The sequence below is a fragment of the Silurus meridionalis genome, chromosome 18 (genome assembly GCF_014805685.1).
Source record: "Silurus meridionalis isolate SWU-2019-XX chromosome 18, ASM1480568v1, whole genome shotgun sequence".
NCBI classification, from domain to species: domain Eukaryota; kingdom Metazoa; phylum Chordata; class Actinopteri; order Siluriformes; family Siluridae; genus Silurus; species Silurus meridionalis.
In genome coordinates, this window is record NC_060901.1 from 3,011,029 (window position 1) to 3,026,324 (window position 15,296).

Genomic DNA, 15,296 nt, shown 5'->3' on the forward strand with positions numbered 1-15,296 from the left:
TCCCACATCAGACACTAAACAAACTTGCGGTCCGCCACTTAATACGGTCCTGAGGGAACTTAGATTGTGACTGAAATGTTCCTTGCGTAAAATAAGACTGCATTTGGTACACGTGTGCACTGAAAAATTCCGGTATGAACACGTGTACCGTTACACCCCCACCATGAAGATCTAATGAAGATCATTTCTAGACCAGGAAGATGAAGAAAAAAATGAAGAAGAAAGAAACAAGACACGTGATCCATATTCAGTTTATTGATGGATAAAAAAACGGATATAATACTGTCAGTGTACAGAAGCTGTTTGATCGTATAAATACCGTGTTTTCTCACATCATGCACAGTTTGTACTGAAGGCAGTGTTGATTTGTTAATAAGTTGCCTACTTCATGTTCAGGTATCTTCAGGTGTGTCCCACACTGTAGCACATGGGTATAAATAAATACTGTTGGAGTGATAGTTTATAAGCAGTGTACGTACGTAGTATGAACATTAGGTTTTTATAGTGCTATAAATGAAAAACGCCACCCTGAAACGTGCGGGAAGTGGTAGCTCGGTAGTTTAAATGCATACCTTCAGGTTGTGAGTTCAAATCCCAGCGTGGCCAAGCTGCCCTGGCTAGACCGCTGGGCAAACTCTTTAACTCTCAAATGCATTTATATAAAATGAGACAGTTGTAGGTCAGTTTGGGTAAATGGGATGGTAATTATGGTGCTAATTTACTGGTCTTCTACCTTTCAATAAGGTGCTTAATTAAAGATTCTCAAACGTAAGGGATGACATGGGTTTCGCTCGAAATAACACGGGTTTTACATATGAATGTAATGAAATCTAGAGCAGTAGTTATAAAGGAGGTGTTGGTGATTGGACTCAAAGCCCTCAGAACTCAAACACTGACAGACACTCAATTTTCTAGTGTTGACTGTGGTATTGGTTGAACTTTTAACAGAAGAGAGAACCAGATTAACTAAAGTGCCGCTGCATCGCACTGCATTAATCCCACATGCACCACCGTCATGAGTATTCAGATGGCATGATGGGTAATGTAGGAAAATAGAGCAGCAATGTTTAAGCCAGAAAATCCTAAATAAATTCTTCAATGATGATAAAAAGGATTTCATTCAGGGTGGATTTTTTCCTTTAAGACTACAGTAGTGCGTTTAATAACTAAAATGGTGTCTGGAGGATTTCCAGCCTTGAGCTGGATTACATCACTCTGGCAACCCAGATAAAAAAAAAAAAGTCTTGTTTATCTGTTCGGTCCAGAACGATGAGAATCCTTCGATATTTATTCAGAACATCGCATTTGCCGATTCGAGACGTGTGGAATGCAAAGTTGAAAAATATAAAAGATGGATCATTTGTTTCGTTCTTAATAAAATAAGTATATTTGAATTGAATTTACATGCTCCGTGAGGTAGAAAGATTCGGTTCTTAAAATGCGCCAATGACGTAAAATAGCTTTCGAATATATTAAGAAAGGAAAAGCGCTGTGTGTAGATTTATGTGAGAGACGGAAAACCTTCTCGGATTAAATAAATAAAAACTGCAGCGTATCCTCCTTCGGATTCTGGCAGTGTCCATAATCTGCACCTTCGGACGCCGTACCGATTCATGGATCCAGATGTTGCCTCGGTGTTGTCGAGAACTGAAAAACTGTAGGCACAAAAATTGGAGTTGTAGCAGTGCGTTTTCTCTTTTCTTTTTTTCAAAACCGAGCAAGATGGCAGATGAAGCATGAGGCCTGCGTTCCCATAGACTGCCTGCCGAAGTCCAGCACAAAGTCCAGATGTTCTCTCTCAGTACTCTACTGTCACTGCTTTGGTCCGCAGATACTCATGAAGAGCTTCTTCTCCTATAAAACAGCCAGAAACACTCATTAATATGATTTATTTATATATCATATATATAATCACATGATCGACGTGAGTAAACTCGTGATTAATCGCAACCTAATCGCACACTCGTATCTGTTCTGAATGCACCTTAAATTAACTCTTCAAGTTTTTAATAATCAACATGCGCATAGACAAATACGGATGATTTATGCAAATTTATGTTTATTCTTCTAAACGTTTTAAAGTAATTTTGGTGTTTTCCACGACGCAAATCATCAGGACACCAAACGGAACTTTTGCTCTGTTTCCACACGGACGGTTTTAATTGCCGGATCCGTGCATCACGCCGGATTTCTGCGCTCGTTATTTTTTTTTTTATTTTGACATCCCTGGACTGAGAAATGCAAAAATGTTAATTGCTTGACTTTTTAAAAAAAAAAAAATTTAATTATAATTATTAACATTTGTAAACATCAACAGTTACATTTGAAAATAAATAGTAAAAATAAAACAGTGACACTGTGCTATTTGGTTTTGTACTGCAAATGTGAGAAAATCTGTTTTTTTAATATAAATTTGAATTTAAATGCGGAACGTCAAATTCCGCATTTAAATTCGAATTTAAATAAAAAAAAAAACAAGATTTGCTTTCGGTACCGAACGTCCTGTACCACACAAGTGTGTCGTTACACCCCTAATGTATTTTTATACCACAGTGAATTCTTAAATGTGATTGGTCAGAGGTTACTGATACATCAGCTCTGGCAGAAGTTCGACTGACATCACAGCACCATCTCCACACCAGCACCCCATCACTGACTCCTCCCCCCACAATACACTGCTCTTACCCAGATCTTTCCCGAAGCCGGACTGCTTGAATCCTCCGAAAGGCGCCGCCACGTCCGTCTTGTTGTAGGTGTTGACAAACACGGTTCCAGCTTCCAGCTTCTCACTCACATACATGGCTTTGTTGATGTCTCGTGTGAAGACTCCAGACGCCAGGCCAAACTCTGTGTCATTCGCTCTGTTTAAGACTCCTTCTACATCACTGAGAGGAGAAGAGGTTTTGTTTTTTTCTTTCTTTTTTTTTAGGATGGATGTTTCCTACAAGCTTGAACCTTACCCATCTTTAAATTTAGACACCACCATGACCGGGCCAAAAGATTCCTCTTTAGCGATGAACATGTGATCCTCGACATCCGTGAAGACTGTAGGCTCCATGAAAAACCCTGCAGAGATGAACAAAAAAACGAGTTTTGGGTTCATGCTGCTGTGCTTCTGATACTGTTCATGTGAATGTAAATGAAATCTTACCAGGTCTGTCCACCTGCTTCCCCCCGTAAACGAGAGTGGCGCCTTCCTTCGCGCCGATCTCGCAGTACTCCAGCAACTTGTCGAGGTGGGCCTTGTGGTTCTGAGGGCCGTGATCTGTGGAGCGATCCAGAGGATCGCCGATCTTCATTTTTTTGATCTCCTCAACCTTGGAAGGGCAAGTGGATTACTTTGTGAGATAACCCTTAACGTTAACAACTACGGCAAACTTCTGTGAAACGTGTTTCTGGAAAAAATCATGGGCATGAGCTTGAACCCACCACTCGTCGGATGAACTCGTCATGAATGGACTCTTCGACAAACAGTCTGCCTGCAGCGATGCAGTTCTCTCCCTTGTTGAAATACACCGAGCTCATACCCTACACACACACACACACACACACACATCAGATAAACCTGAGAATTGCTGTTTACGGTAATCTCGATCCTGTTGCGTTTCCTGGTTCTCACCATCCTCACAGCCTTGTCAATGTCACAGTCGCTGAAGATAATGAGAGGGGATTTGCCACCCAGCTCCAGGGAGACCTTCTTCAAATTACTGACTGCACAGCTGGAGAAGAGCACGATATCATGTTAACAGGCAGAACTTTAAATGCCAGGCTTGTGGCGGGTGTAAAAAACTGGAGGAGATGTTTCCTTCAGCAGTGTTGGTTGAGGTGACTCTAAAAACCGAAGCTCTTGAGCTGTCAGCATGAGGGTGTTCCTATTTAAGTGGCCGGTGAGCTATTGAACATACCTTTTCATAATTTGTTTACCGATTGGAGTAGATCCAGTAAAGCCCAGCTTACGGATATCAGGGTGATCAGATAACCTCTGTCCAACCATACCACCTGAAACAGATTTTATCATAATCATCATCATCATTTTTTCAATAAAACTAATATAATTATTATTGTCATTATTCCAATATCTTCTTCTTCTTCTGGCTTCTCCCATTAGGGGTCTCCACAGGGGATCATCTGTCTCCATACCCCCCTGTCCTCTACATCTGCCTCTTTCACACAATCTACCTGCATGTCTTCTCTCACCACATCCATAAACCTCCTCCTTGGTCTTCCTCTTTTCCTCCTTCCTGGTGTCTCCATCCTCAGCATTCTCCTACTGATATACCCCATGTCCCTCCTCTGCACATGTCCAAACATCTCAATCTCACCTCCCTCACCTTGTCTCCAAAACGTCCTACATGCGCTGTCCCTCTAATAAACTCATTTCTAATCCTGTCCATCGTCGTCACTCCCAACGAAAACCTCAACATCTTCAGCTCTGCTACCTCCAGCTCCACCTCCTGTCTTTTACTCAATGCCACTGTCTCTAAACCATACAACATCTCAGGTCTCACCACAGTCCTCTAAACTTTCCCTTTCACTCTCACAGATACTCTTCTATCACAAATCACTCCTGCTATCACTCTTCTCCACTCACTCCACCCTGCCTGCACTCTTTTCTTCACTCCTCTAACACACTCTCCATTACTTTGCACTGTTGACCCCAGGTACCTGAACTCCTCCACCTTCTCCACCTCTTCTCCCTGCAACTGCAACCCTCCACTGCCCTCCCTCTCATTCACACACATGTACTCTGTCTTACTCCTACTGACTTTCATTCCCCTTCTCTCCAGCGTGTACCTCCACCTCTCCAGGCTCTTCTCAACCTGCTCCCTACTCTCACCACAAATAACAATATCATCCCCAAACATCATAGTCCAGGGAGACTCCTGTCTGACCTCGCCCTTTAACCTGTCCATCACCACTGCAAACAGGAAAGGGCTCAGGGCCGATCCTTGATGCAGTCCAACCTCTACCTTGAACTGGTCTGTCACACTGTCCTCATACATGTCAAGCAACAGCTACGAGCTCAAATTAATATCACTGAAGTTTCAGGTCATACATTTGCATGAATATATACTTTATAAATAGTTTATATATGGGGGAGCAGCAGGGGTGTGGTCACCTGATCCTGGTATGATGTTGATGACTCCTTTCGGAATGCCTGCTTTAACGGCCAGCTCGGCGAACTTCAGCGCGGTCAGAGGAGTCACCTGGAACGATTCGTATCAAGAGTTTTATTATTCCCCGAAAGTTCGGCCGCTTCTACAATACGACACAATCAAGTTCAAGTGTTCGGTTCCTGATCAATTCCTCTAATCGCAGGAACACAAACTTCACCTGCACACTTGTTTTTACCTGCGCAGGCTTTAAAACCAGGGTGTTTCCGGCTGCCAGACAGGCGGCGCTCTTCCAGGCCAGCATCATTAGAGGGTAATTCCATGGAATCACTATGGCACACACTCTGGTCCAGATCCACAGAAAGAGCAACCTCAGAGTTACTACAATTCATCCTTCGTGTTTCTTTTATTTCAAACGCCAATATCTACTCACCCGAGAGGTTCTTTCTTAGTGAAGGTCAGGTTGCGGTTGGGTCGAGCCTGGTTGATGGGGATGGTCGTGCCCTGTGGAAGATGTTATAAAACGCACGTGTAAGACGTTCTATATTATCATGAGCGAAACCTAAAGCGCGGCCTCTCGTACGTACGTGGATCTTGTCGCACCAGCCGGCGAAGTATCTGAAGGTTTGGATGGACATGCCTACGTGAGTCTTGAGGGCGAGCGTGTACACGGCACCGGAGTCGATGGACTCAATGGTGGCCAGCTCCTCCTGATGCTCCTCCATGAGATCGGCCAGCCTGCACAAATACACGGCAGGTATCTGAGGTGGCTTCCGAAATCGCTCAAATAAAACGTGAACTGATTGACAAGTGAAAGGAAATCCAATATAACGTGTTTTTCCTTTCATTCATCAGCCATGTGGACATGAAGCACTTTTTGGAAATGAAGTTTGATGTACTTGTAGAGAAGTCTGCCCCGGTCACGAGGGTTCATCCTGCCCCACGGCCCCGTCTCAAACGCCTCTTTAGCTGCAGCCACGGCTCTGTCCACATCAGCAACGGAAGCAAATGCCACCTTACAGATCACCTACAGGAGAAGATCAGAGATACATTAACGTTCAGAAAACATGAGGATATGTTGTGTACGTGTGTGTGTGTGTGTGTGTGTGTGTGTGAGACCTACAGAGCCATCGGTGGGGTTGACGGTGTTATAAGTCTTTCCGTTCTCTGCATCCTCAAACTTCCCATTGATGAAACACTGGTGTGGAATCTTCAGCGTCATGTTATTGATGTCTTTCGTTGCCTGGAAACGGTGAAACGTCAGAACACGGACGTTTCTTGGTCACACATCAGGATGAAGTTAACGACGAACACTTACGTAATCTATGACCAGCTCCTCCTCCTGGTCTTCTCCTCTCAGACGCCGGACAAACATCTGGATGAAGTCCTGGAAGGTAGTAGCCATGTAGACGTCCTCAGTCTGCAGCTGGACACCTGCACACTTCTGCTTGGTCTCCTCCACCAACCTGCCACAAAAAAACACAAACAAAAAAGCTTCCTTAATCCTAAACCCATTTATTTCTAGATCTTCCTCCACCCCTCCACCGAACTCTCCATCCTCCACCGATCTCTCCATCCTTCACCGATCTCTTCACCACTCATCCACCGATCTCTCCACCTCCTCCACTGATCTCTCCATCCTCCACCGATCTCTCCATCCTCCTCCACTGATCTTTTCACCATTCCTCCACCGATCTCTCCATCCTCCACCAATCACTCCATCTTCCTCCACTGATCTTTTCACCATTCCTCCACCAATCTCTCCATCCTCCACCAATCCCTACATCCTCCACCAATCTCTCCATCCTCTACCGATCTCTCCACCCTCCACCGGTCTCTCCATCCTTGACCAATCTCTCCATCCTCCACTGATCTCTTCATCCTCCACCGATCTCTCCATTCTTCTTCACTGATCTCTTCACCATTCCTCCACCACCGATCTCTCCATCCTCCTCCACCGATCTCTTCACCACTCCTCCAACAATCTCTCCCTCCTGCACCGATCTCTCCATCCTCCATCGATCTCTTCACCACTCCTTCAACGATCTCTCCATCCTCCACTGATCTTTCCATCCTCCTCCACTGGTCTCTTCACCACGCCTCCATCCTTCTCTCCATCCTCCTTCAGTGATCTCTTCACCACTTTACCACCGATCTCTTCACCACTCCTAAAATTATCTCTTCATCCTCTACCATTTATCTCTCCATCCTCCACCACTGATCTCTCCCTCTTTTACCACTGATCTCTCCACCACTTCCCCACTGTTTCACAGCCAAATTCCTAAAATGTAAATGTGAAAACAGAACATACCTGACCACATCCATAGACGCAGCTCCAGACTTAAAGAAGTCGGTCGTGTCCTCAATCACTGCCACGTTACTCAAAATGCCCTTCCAGATCACCTGTAACAGATTACAGCATGTTCATGAGATGAAGAGTGTTTAATCATTCTTCTCTTGTGCACACACACACACACACACACACACATACCCGTATGTCCTCTGCCATCTTCTTCTCCTCCTCAGTGAGCTCCACACTGCTCGTTTCTCCTGATGAGAAGTACTTGGCAGCCGGAATCATCTTTCCGTCCTCAAACTGCAGACTTTTCACCAGTAGCTGTGCATATCAGCACGAAAGTGACTTCATTGTGAGAAACATGAAACGTGTTTATATTCGACGTGTTTAGAAAGCGTTCGTGCACGTGTGTATATGAGGGCGTTACCGCTTTCCCGTCGATGCCGAAGAGCACGAGGCCCGAGCTGGTGATGAGGCCGGGCTGAGACGCATCTTCTACCTCCAGGGGCTGACCTGAAGGAACTGGACCATTGAGCATCGATGATCCGTACAGCGTCACTGGCTACACAACACACAACGACACGCATCTTATTAAATGTATATCAGGACAACGCATAAAAAAATAAATATCCCGGCAGGGTGGGTTTAACGGGAAACACATTACATAGTGTATGTTCCTGTCAGAATTCTGGGGTTCTCTCAGGACCCTGATTATATTATATCATCTTTTGTCCACCAGAGGTCTCCATTACTCCCCTATGTTGTCCTCCACATGTTAACTAGTTAAAGTGGGGAGGTCTAACGTGATTCTATGCATTCTGAGTTATGTACTGTTAAAGAGTTAGATTCTCAAGCTAAACATCCACACGTTTTCTAAAAAAAGATCCTTCCTGGTCCATTTTTTTCTCTCTCGAGAGTTTGGCTCTTCATGATGTCATGAAGGGCAGAATTCCTTGTATGGGCACTTTGCCCCCGGAAGAGCGAGAGCATGAGCCATAACTTGCTCGAAAAGAACATATTCAGGCTCGGGATCCGATTCTGGATCAGATAAGTACGTCTCAATCTAATTGTTCGTCAGAGTTTGTTTAAGACCATAAAGATCTTGTTCCTGCTCTATGAATAGCGCCGTTGCAGCTCACAGTCGATCGCCACATAAAAGCTTTTTAGCTCCGCCCATGCCATGCCTCCGGGAGCGTATGCCTGTATCTTTCCTTTAAGACTTTTTGGAAATATGAAGGATGCAATATTAGTGTGCTGGTACTCGAGATTAATTTGAGATTTGGCCGAAACTGTGTGTTATGTCCTGCGTTCAATTTCCACGTGTGTATTCACGTTAGCATGGTATATCTCCTGTTTTCCTTGGGAACCTCCTCTAGTAAACATTTTTGCTTTCCACTATTGAGTCTGTAAAGTGCTGTTTGTTTTGCTGAGTTTCTCTGCAGTTTTTCTGTATTTACAGACTACAAAAAAAACCTGACCCATCCTGAAACTCTGTTCCTAAAGTCGTCCTTCACTGTGATTGCCGTCGTCCCTGATTTGAGTCCTGGTCCTCACAACGCTGGCAGGAACAGTTACATAACTACACTGCTAGAAAGGATTCTCCAGAAGGTTGGGTGTATTTAGCCGAGCTACACGACGGTGTGCAGGCAGACGTTAGTTAAAATCTGATGGGATTTCCAGGACTAGACGCTGGTAATAATCGTGTATTTATAGCTACATTTACAACAGTGTGCAAAAGTCTACACACCTCTCCATTAATGAGGGTCCAGGCTCCAGGAACTTTATCATGGCCACGAATCCAGTTATGAATAACATCAGCAGGCTGAGCCATGTTCACCTAGGGAGAGAGAGAGAGAGAGAGAGAGAGAGAGAGAGAGAGAGAGGTGATGAGCTAAACGAGTCGACCCTCTGCACCTGTTACTTATTTCAGCCTCTAGTAACTGAAGTGTTACCACGGCAGCTGACATTCCAGACGCTGAACACTGAACTACAGAAACCCCGAGTAGTAGTTCCATCCCTCGGCTTCACTCATTCACTCTCTCTCTCTTTTTTGTTTCCGCCACACACACTCACACGTTTTATATAACAGGAAGCTGTTTGGCTGTTGCATGTTGGTCAGATTTTAGTCACATTTGTAGTCAAAATATATAAAAACTACATTTCGCTAAAGAAACATTTCAATGAGCGAATTTAATAGAACAGAGAATTGAAGCCTTTTGAAGTCCTAAAGTTTAGATTTTTTAATTTTAGAATTTTTTAAGACCCTGCGGAAACCCTGCAGGTCCCAATTTGTTTCAAATACTGTGCTAGACCAGGTGTAGATGAAGCTCTTCCACCCAAAAGAGAAGTAACATCAGAAGGAACTTTCTTTTTAAGAAACATAAAGGGAAAATGTTCCAATAAAGCCAGTGCTACTGGATATCTCTGCTAAAACTATTCTCCCACGCGATTTGGTGTCGCCTTTTTTTGCTGTAAGTAACCGAAATACGCGTCACGTTTGAATAAACAGTAACCGCGATCTCCTCGTCAGAAAGCGACGGCTATAAAACTGTGAAGCGAAGCTCTGAGATATTTCCTCCCCTCTGCGAGTCCATCTGCGAGTTAAGAGTTCTCACCCTGGCATTGGATTTCTTCTGGATGCCTTCGTAGCTCGCTCCCTCCTCGGGCTGTGGAATCCTGGGAGCTTTCCCGTCTGCAATAAGCTGCACTGCTTCCACCTGTTTAAATCCGTAGTACGTTCAGTAGGTTCAGTCTATCCGAGCGCACTCGACCGATCAAAGAGATTTCGTCTTACCATGGCTTTGATTCCCTCCGGAAAGAGGAAACGGTTGTACAGTGTGTCCACAGTGTCATTAGGTTCCACTGGACATTCCTTCTGCAGCAGGATAGGACCAGTGTCCAAACCATCATCAGCCCAGAATATCGAGAAACCGGCTTTTTTATCGCCCTCGATCAGAGTCCTGCACATTCACACACACGCCTTATTTGCAGTAAATCGACACACGACAGCACTTTGGTGCAAATGATCAAATTAGGAGAAAAAAACGATGTGAAAAATGGCGTTCGACCGATAGGGTTACAGATCCTGTAAGTGAGTTGGATCGTATTCACCGATTATCAATTAATCAACTGAATTGTATTACAAAAACACAACAACAACACAGTACTGAATCATAAAAATGTGGTGAATGAAATCAATATGAACATATTCATTTATAAATATAATTATCTAAATGATAAATGCATAAGTGATAAACACAGCGCTCTCCGTGCAGCGCGCAGTCTCAACACGTGGCGTCAGTGATTCGCCTCTAGAGGCCGCTCTCGTAATGACCGCCCGAGCGAAAGCCGGAAAAACTATCTGGACCGATTATTCTGCAAAACCGATCAATCGAATCGAAACAAATAGCTACAAAGATATATAAGCAGATGTCCCACACCAGTTAATGGCTGAAGCTCCTCTGTGTCTGGGCAGGAGAGACGGGTGGTAGATGATGGAGCCGTGCTGGGGATGGTCGATCACGTTCATGGGGATAAACTGGGAGCAGAAGGGCATGACGTTGAGTTCCGCACCCACGGCCTTGTAGGCGTCCACCACCTCGGAGATGGGCTTCCCCTTCACACGCCAGCGTGGGAATTTGAATACCGGCGTGCTGTCCTTTTCTGCCACCACAGCTGATGAACAGGTTCAGTACAGTAACAGTTTTAGGTCAGATAAGGACACACAGTGTTGCTGTCTGATAAGAGAAAAGGAACGGTCGGGAAACCACCCTGGAACGAGGCTTCACTAGAAATGAAGTCTGTTTGATCCTAAAAGTAATTTTTTTTAATTTAGGTTTATGTTCCCTATTTTTTTTTTGTCATCTGCCACAATTATTGGGTCCCCTATGAATTTATATGAGTAAATTATATGAGTAAATTCCCATGGGGTATAAATTCCTAACAATGGGCAAAACCAGGAAAACATTAAAAAAAAACATGAGGGCAATAATTACGGAGTTGAAGTCGAGGAAGACGGCACGGGGGCTGGAGAACTGCACGAGTCAGTTTGCGTCTCGGCGTCAGAAAGTCCAAACTACAATAGAACCGTGTGGTTTTTGGAATTTTCGGATATTTACGAGAGCGAATTATTGCTAATATTTAAAAAACAAACTGGTTTGAAGGTTTTAATGATAAAGACGGAGTGAAGGGAAACGGTATTTACTTTGTTGAGAGTCTTTGCCGTTTATTTCTTCAGAAAGTCAGCGGCGAGTGACGACGCCTCGATTTTCATCCGATGCTACTTTTTATACTTTATTTTGGTAATGAATATCTAAAAATCTACAATAATGTCAGTAATTACAATAAAAATAATGTGATATAAAAGGTATAATATTATAAGAGTGAGGAATATGAGGATGTCTGGACTTACTTTTACATGTAGGAAAGTGTGTGTGTGTGTGTGTATGTGTGTGTGTGTGTGTTTAATATATCAGACAATTTAGTGTTTTTCCTGCTTTTCTGTTAAACAATAAGACCCTTATGGAGAAGGCCAGCTGGTTAAACTGACACCAGCGACACCCAACCCCCCGTTACACACTACACAAACTACACACACACACACACACACACACACACACACACACACACACACACACACACTACACACTTCTATTTACATTCTCACATGGAGCCTCATACTCGTCTTCTCTACACACTCCTGAGAAACATCTTCAGTTTAAACATCTAATACTTTAAACTATTAAAGATTTCATTTTTTTGATCCATTGCAATTTTATTTTAGATAATTTTTCGCTTTTCCTTGAAGGTGTTTCTAACAGGCCGGCTTTAGTTCACATTAAAGATCAGAAGAAGGATTTGTGTGAGTCTGGTGCTCAGGCCCAGACAGGCTCATTTGAGTGTTTCAAGAATTTTACTTTAGTAGTTTATTTACATATTTTGTTATTTATTCACTTATTTATTTTGTCTCTTAATAAAGATTAGCCCCACACACACACACACCCATAACCCCATTATACAATCTAGCAAGCACTGTGTTTCTTTATTCTTCTTTTATTATTATTATTATTATTATTATTATTATTATTATTATTACATTGCAATACAGTTTTACATAAACATTTTCATTTAAACAGGTTCTTTTATTATTCTTTTATTGATTATATTATTTATGTTATTATTATTGGTCTACTTGTTTATTTTATATACACATTTTTGTCCCTTTAATTCATTACTATTTGCACTTTTTTCTCCCAATTATACAATCTATCAATTAACCAATACAGTATAAACCCCTCTTGAATAGGTTGTTAATGAGCTGCTAAGCCCCGCCCCCTGGTGACGTCACTCACCCAGCGGGTCTGCCTTGCCATCCTTATCCGGGACAGTAAACACACCCACCACTTTATGACCCTGCTTCCGGAGGCTGGTGTACACTTCCTGTCCAAACAAGCTCTGACCAATGAGCGCGAGCTTCAGCTTATTCTGGTAGTGAGTCTGATGGGAGAAGAACAAAAGAAATCTGATGTTCTAGTAATTACTGTGTAGTAACGCTGTGTGTTCCAGAGTGTGTGTGTTCCCATGCATGTGTGTTCCTGAGCGTGTGTGTTCCTGTGCATGTGTGTGTTCCTGAGCATGTGTGTGTGTTCCTGAGCATGTGTGTGTGTTCCTGAGCATGTGTGTGTTCCTGAGCATGTGTGTGTGTTCCTGAGCATGTGTGTTTGTGTTCCTGATCATGTGTGTGTTCCTGAGCATGTGTGTGTGTTCCTGAGCATGTGTATTTGTGTTCCTGATCATGTGTGTGTTCCTGAGCATGTGTGTGTTCCTGAGCATGTGTGTGTGTTTCTAAGCATGTGTGTTTGTGTTCCTGATCATGTGTGTTCCTGAGCATGTGTGTGTGTTCCTAAACATGTGTGTGTGTATGTGTGTGTGTTCTTGAACATGTGTGTTTGTGTTCCTGAGCGTGTGTGTTCCTGTGCATGTGTGTTCCTGATCATGTGTGTGTTCCTGAGCATGTGTGTGTGTGTGTGTGTTCCTGATCATGTGTGTGTGTGTGTTCCTGATCATGTGTGTTGTTGATGCCTGCAGGAGATGGTTTTATGGTTCTCGTTATGCATCAGGGACCTGAAGGTTTCTCGACCTGATAACCTCGAAATGACGCCCAAGATAAGAGCCGGAAACGAGCAGGACAGATGTTTGACAAGTTGTGACGTCAGCGTTAAGGTTGCATTTATCAATAATAAAAAAACAACCAAAAAAAAACAGTTATAAATAACACTTCAGTCATGTGATCTGCAGCCTCATTTTTCTCTCTCTGACACTTGCTGATGCAACTCAATGCATGAATTTCTGAGGCAGAGAGAGAGAGAGAGAGAGAGAGAGAGAGAGAGAAGGGTGTGTAGCAACGTGGCCACTGGTAGACCTGTCCAAGATCTACAGAAGACACCAAAGCAACATGGAAAATCCATGACATCGACACACTGTGCACTGTAACGTGCGAGAAAAATGGAAATAAACCAGCGCGTGCACTATACTATGCGCGTGCACGTACCCTCTCTTTCTCACACACACACACACACACACACACTGAGTAAAAGGCACTAATCTCACAGCACCGACTGTCTTCTTTATTAACACTAATAACATCTCGTTCACGTGCACTAATGCTTTTCGCTAAGCGCACGCGCACTTCGCCTCTGCTCGTTTTTCATTCATTTGCAAAACGAGAAAAGAAGAAGAACAAAAACACCAGTCAGGGTGAGAACAGGAACAGGCGCGTGGGGTTTTTTACTCACGGAGGACGTGGAGAATTTCCTGACGACCTTACAAACCGTCCACAACATGGCGAAGGAATTAAAAAAGAATGAATGAAATCGACGATAGTTTATTTTCCCCTCAGAGATCTACACACCTGCTCGCGAGCGTTTGCGGTTTGGATTCGCCGCATCAGATTTATATACGCTGTGTGATCGTGCGTGCGCGTCACAGTTTGCGGACGTGCGCGCTCCCGCTTCGCAGTTGCAAGTCCTCAGCTGACCCGTCCCTTCAAACTGTGCAGTAAATATATATATATATATATATATATATATATATATATATATATATATATATATATATATATATATATATATATATATATAAAAATAGCCCTTTTTCCCCTTTGATTTTTTTTTCCATGCATCCACATAAAGAGACTAGAAAATGACTCGTTTTTCTGTAATTTGGTTTTAGGAGTATTAGAGAGGGCGCCACAGCGGATCATCTGTCTCCATACCCCCCTGTCCTCTACATCTGCCTCTTTCACACAATCTACCTGCATGTCTTCCCTCACCACATCAATAAACCTCCTCCTTGGTCTTCCTCTTTTCCTCCTTCCTGGTGTCTCCATCCTCAGCATTCTCCTACTGATATACCCCATGTCCCTCCTCTGCACATGTCCAAACCATCTCAATCACACCTCCCTCACCTTGTCTCCAAAATGTCCTACATGCGCTGTCCCTCTAATTAACTCATTTCTAATCCTGTCCATCGTCGTCACTCCTAACGAACATCTCAACATCTTCAGCTCTGCTACCTCCAGCTCCACCTCCTGTCTTTTACTCAATGCCACTGTCTCTAATCCATACAACATCTCAGGTCTCACCACAGTCCTATAAACTTTCCCTTTCACTCTCACAGATACTCTTCTATCACAAATCACTCCTGCTATCACTCTTCTCTTCACTTCTCTAACACACTCTCCATCACTCTGCACTGTTGACACCAGGTACCTGAACTCCTCCACCTTCTCCACTAAGAGTTACTAATTACTGCTTATTACACATTTATATATAGTATATAACATAATATATAATATACCTATAACAAGATAAATATATTATTATATA

The 15,296-nt window shown here is 43.4% G+C and overlaps 1 protein-coding gene across 2 annotated transcripts; it reads right to left on the minus strand.

The window, feature by feature from the left end:
* Window positions 1-235: 235 nt before the first annotated feature.
* On the minus strand, window positions 236-14,385 carry aldh1l2 (aldehyde dehydrogenase 1 family, member L2). 2 transcript variants are annotated; one of them, XM_046873887.1, is made up of 23 exons: window positions 14,321-14,385; window positions 12,762-12,906; window positions 10,851-11,085; window positions 10,205-10,370; window positions 10,026-10,127; window positions 9,158-9,247; window positions 7,838-7,972; window positions 7,606-7,731; window positions 7,426-7,517; window positions 6,433-6,580; window positions 6,238-6,357; window positions 6,014-6,141; window positions 5,702-5,852; window positions 5,548-5,618; window positions 5,353-5,458; window positions 5,120-5,207; window positions 3,906-3,999; window positions 3,620-3,719; window positions 3,430-3,528; window positions 3,152-3,317; window positions 2,961-3,066; window positions 2,686-2,885; window positions 236-1,854 (listed from the first exon to the last, which is right to left on the minus strand). In XM_046873887.1, the coding sequence occupies exons 1-23, from the start codon at window positions 14,354-14,356 to the stop codon at window positions 1,799-1,801; spliced, it is 2,760 nt and encodes a 919-aa protein (XP_046729843.1). In that variant the 5' UTR covers window positions 14,357-14,385; the 3' UTR covers window positions 236-1,798. The 2 variants fall into 2 exon arrangements, with proteins under 2 accessions (XP_046729843.1, XP_046729841.1); XM_046873885.1 differs by having other exon boundaries at window positions 14,205-14,367.
* Window positions 14,386-15,296: the final 911 nt, after the last annotated feature.

Excerpts from the sequence above, each read along its gene's own strand:
- aldh1l2 (XM_046873885.1), bottom strand. The coding sequence starts at position 14,252 with ATGTTGTGGACGGTTTGTAAGGTCGTCAGGAAATTCTCCACGTCCTCC. Across the intron at positions 12,907-14,204 it reads GGAAATTCTCCACGTCCTCC|ACTCACTACCAGAATAAGCT; the intron begins GTGAGTAAAAAA and ends TTCTCCCATCAG. Across the intron at positions 2,886-2,960 it reads GTGTCTAAATTTAAAGATGG|TGATGTAGAAGGAGTCTTAA; the intron begins GTAAGGTTCAAG and ends TTCTCCTCTCAG.